Source organism: Belonocnema kinseyi, chromosome 7 (genome assembly GCF_010883055.1).
Source record: "Belonocnema kinseyi isolate 2016_QV_RU_SX_M_011 chromosome 7, B_treatae_v1, whole genome shotgun sequence".
Classification (NCBI taxonomy): domain Eukaryota; kingdom Metazoa; phylum Arthropoda; class Insecta; order Hymenoptera; family Cynipidae; genus Belonocnema; species Belonocnema kinseyi.
In genome coordinates this window covers 79,554,804-79,560,389 of record NC_046663.1, presented here as the reverse complement: position 1 = coordinate 79,560,389, position 5,586 = coordinate 79,554,804, and the positions used below count along the sequence as shown (strand labels likewise).

The 5,586-nt window shown below is 29.3% G+C and overlaps 1 protein-coding gene across 1 annotated transcript in view; it reads right to left on the bottom strand.

Annotated features, from left to right (window-relative positions):
• LOC117176526 (dynein heavy chain 6, axonemal) overlaps positions 1-5,586 on the bottom strand; it is a 92,773-nt gene that overhangs the window by 8,734 nt on the left and 78,453 nt on the right. The window contains exons 54-58 of the mRNA XM_033366781.1: positions 4,542-4,987; positions 1,756-1,956; positions 1,583-1,681; positions 1,360-1,502; positions 1,094-1,264 (exon numbers count right to left, since the gene is read on the bottom strand). Of these exons, the coding sequence (XP_033222672.1) occupies positions 1,094-1,264; positions 1,360-1,502; positions 1,583-1,681; positions 1,756-1,956; positions 4,542-4,987 (1,060 nt within the window). The remainder of the gene's footprint in view (positions 1-1,093; positions 1,265-1,359; positions 1,503-1,582; positions 1,682-1,755; positions 1,957-4,541; positions 4,988-5,586) is intronic.

Here is a 5,586-nt window from a genome sequence, read left to right as displayed (position 1 = left end):
ACTTACTGAATTTTGGGTGGTGTTTTAAGACCCCCTAAGGAAGCTTCCTGACAACTAAGTTCATTGTTATAAATTATTTCCATTTAAGCCTCCTCAATCAGCTTCGTTGACTTGCCTATTAAAAGAGATTGGGAAGACTTTAAATAAGAAATGGGATTTCTGAAACTATTATTCCAGAAACTTTATGTCAAGAGTTAGGGATGAGGGGCGTGGCTCGTCCCCATTTGAAGAATTATCGAGTGGAAGTCGCCCAGGACAATTTGGAATTAATCAGAAACAAACAATAATGTTAAAAAATGTCATTACTGTGGACGAATAATGGGTTTATTATTATGACCCTGAGAATAAGGCCCAATCCTCACAGTTGAAGACAGCAGGATCCCTGAGGGTTAAGAAAGCGCGCTAGAGTGGAAGCAACATCAAAGCAACTGTTTTTCTTCTACCAGGCAAGTGTTATACTTCGTGAATGTTCTACAAAAGGTTCGAAGGTAATAGAAGTGGATTGCCAAGAATTTCTGATGCAATGACATGACGCAGAAAGAAACAGCCTGATTTGTGGAAAAGTGTTACTACGACAATACACCTAACTATTCATCGCAGCTTATTCAGCAATTTCTGGCGAAGAAGGGTCATCCACAACTAAGGCAGCCCACATGCAGTCCTAGCCTGGCTCCTTGTGATTGCTGGCTGTTTTTCAAATTGGAGTGTCCTTTCATTAAATAAAAGATGAAAGGCTGAAAGATGAGGCTTCCAAAGGGGAGCATTTTTATAGGGATATCATTTGTTTGATTTAAATTTATAAGATTTGTATCAAATGTACTTGTTGAATTTTATTTAAATTCTACGCCGATTGGCAGATTTTTCTTTATTTAATTAATATTAATAAATTTAATTAATTATTAAAATTATATTATATTAATAAAATTAATTAATAAATATAAATATTAATTAATATTAAATTCCACGTGTTGTCTGCATAGAGAACCTATAAAATTTCATAGTTTTCTATACTTTTTGCAGAAGAGGTACATGAATTGCCGAGTTTTGAAGATGTGAATTTGAAATTTAAAATAACAGGAAAAAAGTTTTTTACTTTTAAATGATTTGGATGGCAATCGTCTATGTCAATTTGGAGACTGATTCTCTCCATCACCATATCTGCTATTTCGTGTGCAATATCCGATGCAGATTTCCCCTCGTCCCCAATGCCAACTTGCGGTTGTACATCCATAATTGTATTCAAAACTGTTTTAGTTTCTTTCAACTGTATAAAACAACATAAAACTCAATTCTATTTTCAAATCATTTTCAAGTTCAAACTCCTCTTTAAAAAAGATACATACTAAAAACGTTCTTTACCTGGAATGTAATATTTGCATTTTCGTGCATTCCAAAGATCTCTGGATCTTCAATTATAGGAAACTTTTCAATAAATTCTCTATAATCTTTGAGCGTGATTATGTTTGGAGCATAATATATTCCAGATGGGGAATATGCATAATCTAATTTATTATCAATTAATAGCATGATATAAAATAGTTAATATTTAATTATTCTATAATATATTTTTTTAATATCTCACCTGGCTGCAAAGTTTTTGGAGAGAAAAAGTCATTGAGAATCGTTTTCAAACAACGTAAATCCCAGTTATCGGTGATTCTGCCACCGTAAGTGATTTCCCCTGAAAAAATAATTTATACGTAAATGAAAGAGAAAAAAAGTACTGAAGAAAAGTTTCTTATGGTTAAAACATACCGCTTATGTATATCAGGGCAGCCCATGGAATCGATCCTTTTTCGCAAAACATTTTTAAATTTAAGAGACAACATTCTCTGTCATTATCATTAAACTCGTAGTGAATATTCCAACCCAAGGGTCCAAATTTTTTTCGCTCTTGTATAATTGCGTGGAAAAAGCAAATTCCAAAAATCATTTTTCTCCAACTCAATTCCAGTGCTATGTATAATTTATTATTTTATTTATTTAGCTTTATAAAAAATAGCGCGATTATCACGCATTTCTTATGTCGATTGATTCTTATGTCGATTGATTAATTATAAAATGTAAATATATACTTGTATTTAATGTACTATAAAATGCAATTCATAATCATAAATTAAAATAAATATTAAAATAGCTACATCGGGTTTCATACAATTTAATTTTTATTTTAAATTTAATTTTAATCTAGGTTTAGTAATCTGTTACTCTAACATAAATGTGAGATTTTATTCTACCAAGAACTAGAAGCAAAGAAGAAAATGTATTAATGTTAATTAAAATCTATAAAATTGTGGACTTTAAAGTTTGAAATTATATATTTAACGAAGTATTTGTTTTATTGATTTTTTCAAATATAAAATGCAATTATTTTTAAACGATACAGTTTTAAGTTGAAAGCTGATTAAGTGAGATATCAAATTGTTCAATTAGAGTTTCGAAATATTTGAAAACGGGGAAGTCATACTACTTTGATAATATATTTCAAATAATTCAGATAAGTATTCTGCGAACACTTGTCGATTATTATATACTAGCAATATTATATGCAGAAAACATTGCAAACAATCAAAATGCTTTTTTCACAGATTAATGTGGAAAGGGTCTTGGAAAATAAAAAAAAGCTACATAAAAAAAGTACAGTTTTTATGATTTTTGAATCTCTTTTATTATTGGGAATGCTTTTAAACTTTGTCAAATCCTTTTTGAACTCTTTCAACTTCATTGAAATCAACTAAATTCCTCCGAATGTCCAGATATATCGGAATTCATCTACATGGTCTTAATTATCTTAATTCTGTGAATTCGTATAATTTCCTCAATTTCTCGAATTCCCAGTAATCCAAAGACTTTAAAATAATTTAAAGAATTTAGAAGAATTGAAGGAATTCCAGAAATTTTATGAATTCAGATGATTCGGAAGATTTAAAAGAATCTGTGGGATTTGGAGAATTCAAAGAATTTTAATATTTAAGAAATTCAGGGCAATTAGAATATTAAAGGATTTCAAAAAATTCAGAGAAATCTGAATATTTTAGGAATTCAGGATATTCAAGTATTACAGGGAAGTTAGAGAATTTGATAGCATTTAGGAAGTTCAAGGAATTTCAAAAATTCATAATATTCAAGTATTTCAGGGAATTTAGAGAAATGAAGACAATTTAAATGATTCCGAATATTCAAGGATTTCAGAGAACGTAGAGAATTCAAACAGTTCAGAAAATTTTAAGAAGAAGAAAGAAGAGTAGCAATTCTTAGAATTTATATAATTTAAGGAATGCTGAGAATTGAAGGAATTCAGAGAACTTAAGGATTTTAGAAAATTTAAGGAATTTAGAGAATTTAAGGAATTTAGAGAAGTGAAGGAATTCGTAAATTTTCACGCATTCAGAGACTGCAATGAACTTAAAATTCAAAAGAATTCAGATTTAGAAATTTTCAGTAATTTTGAAAAATCAAGGATTTTAATTAATTTAGAAAAAATCGGGGATTTTAGAGCACTCAGAATATTCCAGGAATTCAGGGATTTCATAATATTCGAGGATTTCAAGGAATTCAGAGGCTTCAATGATTTCTAGGAACTCAGAGAAGTCAAGGAATTCAAAGGTTTTCAGAATAGCAGGGATCTGCCAAATTTCATTGTTCTAAATATAAAACTGTTATTTCAAACAAAAACAAAATAATAATAAAAAATTTATATTTTCAGTTTTAAAAGCTGTTATTTTTTAGTTTGTAAAATTGATTTATTTTCAGTTTTATATGCAATTAGTGAAATTGTATTTAAATTGGTAAGTCTTAGAATTAAAATTGCTCTATTTGTATATTCTCCCAGGCTTTCAAAGTGTACAGTTTTAAGTATTCCTCATTTATAGGTTATTTTTGTATCGAAGACTTTGAACTGGGATTTATTGAATTATTTAATCTCAACCATTTACTCAAAGTAACTGAGGACAATTTATGGCAAAATTGATTATTTAACTAATTATTGATTCTAATTTGTTTTTCAACTACAAAATAATATTATTTTCAAACGATAAATTTTAATTTTAATTTTTTTTTCAATTTACTGTTTTGAACGATTTAAAAATGGGGAAAGTTATAAAACTTTTCGAATATTTGAAACAATTCTGCCTTTTCTATATATTTTAGTACTTAAATAAGCATTATTTCCTTTTAAACGTATGTATTTATAATCTTTAAATCCTTCAAATAATAAAACAATCAAATAGAAAAAAATAACAGAAATAAAAAAACGAAAGCATCACTGCGAACCAAATTCCTGCTGTGAACATAATGTATTAGTCCTATTAGTTGCGAACAGAAACAACTACATACTACGAACACTGATTGATTATTATTAGTAGGGGCCATTCACAAAATACGTGATACATTTTTCAGGAACTTCTACCCCCCCCCCCCACCCCCCTGCGTGATACTTTCTCCATTGTTCTTCTCCCCTAAACGTATCACGTATATTGTGAATGACCCCAGTAAGAGTTCATAATAATTTGATTAAATTCAATACCAGTTTGAAAACTTACGATTATTTTCAAAAAAATCTTCACTGAGATCAAAAAACGCCCGTTTGATATTCGCTTTAAGTCCTTTAGGAGGTTCGTTAGTGACCTTAACAGAATTTTGAAGCACAGATACGGGGAAAGATACACTGGGCATCGAGCTCAAAAAAAGACGAAAATGTTCATGCACTGTTTCTGATTGTTCTATTATTTCAACAATAATTAGTTTCTCCATGCTAAGCATCCATGAGGTGGCTAAATGGCAGTTTTGCAAAAAGACCCAACTTCCTTCTACTATTCCTTTCCTGATAAGGCTTTCCGCTATTGGGCCTTGGCCCTGGCCCAGGGATATCGATTTATATTTTTCAGTAAATCCCATTTCTGCTGCGAATCTTTGGAATGCACTAAACGGATCCGATCCGGTACTTAGAATAAATACCAGAGGTGTAGTTTTTGATGTATCGGGATACCTGGATCAAGTCAATTTTATTTTTATGTTCAATAATGTTAAATTCTGTATAAATGGCGCTTAATTTCTGCATTTAAGATTCAAATTTAAAATTCATCTTTGAATATTTCCATCTTATAATTAAATTAGAAGAGTTAAAATTAAATATTTCAAAATCATAACTTTTAAATCTTAATTTATAAGCGCTGTTTACTTTAAACTTATTTCTACCTAAGATTGTTGACTTTTCTTTGTATCCAATTCAAAAAAATTTGCACAAAGTTTATAAAAATGTAATAAAATTCTAAAATCTTCTAATAAATTGTCAAATCTAGAATCCATAATGCTTTTTTCATAATTGTTCAATTTTAAACGTTCAATTCATCTAATTTGGAAATTCTTCAATAATTTTAAATATAAATAGTGTTTTTCTAATTTGATACGAGGGTAGTTCAATAAGTCCTTAGAATGAAGTATAAAAACAATTTTTGTTGGGTAAATTTTTTTTTATTTTTCAATATATTCTCCTTGGAGCTCTATACACTTGGTCAATCGCTTTTCAAGTTTTTTTAATCCTTCAGAAAAGTGCGTTTTCGGAAGTTCCTCAAAATAAGCACTTAC